The sequence below is a fragment of the Myotis davidii genome, unplaced genomic scaffold, assembly GCF_000327345.1.
Source record: "Myotis davidii unplaced genomic scaffold, ASM32734v1 scaffold150, whole genome shotgun sequence".
Taxonomy (NCBI): Eukaryota; Metazoa; Chordata; class Mammalia; order Chiroptera; family Vespertilionidae; genus Myotis; species Myotis davidii.
Genome location: NW_006283437.1, coordinates 394624 through 395646, shown reverse-complemented (window position 1 = coordinate 395646; position 1023 = coordinate 394624). Strand labels below are relative to the sequence as shown.

Below are 1023 nucleotides of genomic sequence, written 5' to 3'. Positions count from 1 at the left end.
CCAGGGAGGCCGCGTGCGCCCAGGGAGGCCGCGAGCGTGTACTGCACAGCCGTAGGAGGCACAATTCGCACTGTAGGCAGCGTAGGTTTGCATGCTTATTATGCTGATTTACGAAAAGTGGAAATAAGAGTCTGGGGAAAGGAGTCTTTTCTAATTTGAAGAGAAGGTGCCAGTTACGCTGGGGGTAGCCCTGCCTTCTCTCTTCTCCTCTGTCCTAGAGCAGGGAGTGAAGGGGGGCGGGGAGGTGCCCAGAACTTGTCTCCAACGTATAACCTGTCCGTCTCCCCACAGGTGGGTGCGTCCTTGTTTGCCAGCAACATAGGAAGTGGACATTTCGTGGGCCTGGCAGGGTCGGGCGCTGCGGTGGGCATTTCTGTAGCTGCTTATGAGTTTAGTGTGAGTACTCACCACGCAGTGGGCAGCCCCCTCTGCCTGACAGGGAGCTCTGGGGGCAGTTGTGTGCATGCCTCACCTTTAAAGCCAGAGCGGTGCTTCCGAAACACCAACAGGGAGCATCAGGCACCCGGCCAGCAAACTCAGTCTGACTGCCAGTCTCGGCCTCCGGCCCGGGGTCTGTCTGCTTGATGGGCAACGACTGTGCGGGGAAAGCCTCGGAGTCTGCCCCGGCGGCCGGATGCCCGCAGGCGTCACAAAGCCTGTGCGCCCAGTGGCCCTTGGCCGGCTGCCACGCCAGGGACACCAGGCAGGGCGCTCTCTGAGTAGGCTCGGCCTGATTTGCGGAGGGAGGTGCGCTCATTAAAGTGACCTTCATCTTTATAATGAGTAGCTTTTTAGTGTTTTCTCTGTGCACTGACTCATTATACCGTGGGAGTCAAGTACACACTAGAGCCCGGCTGCCCGGCTTGGCATCCTGGCTGCATCACGCGCCAGCTGTGTGACCTCGGGCAAGTCGCTTAACCTCTCGGAGCCTCGTGTATAACGGGGATAGTAACAGCCCCTGCCACGTGGCGACGTTGTGAGGATGAGGGGTTAATGCTTGTAAAAGGTGCGGGGTGGGGGGGG

The 1023-nt window shown here is 59.0% G+C and overlaps 1 protein-coding gene across 1 annotated transcript in view; it reads left to right on the top strand.

The window, feature by feature from the left end:
* The window catches only part of SLC5A11 (solute carrier family 5 (sodium/inositol cotransporter), member 11), a 49788-nt gene that overhangs the window by 25547 nt on the left and 23218 nt on the right, over positions 1-1023 (top strand). The window contains exon 5 of the mRNA XM_006753628.2: positions 292-396. Within this exon, the coding sequence (XP_006753691.1) occupies positions 292-396 (105 nt within the window). The remainder of the gene's footprint in view (positions 1-291; positions 397-1023) is intronic.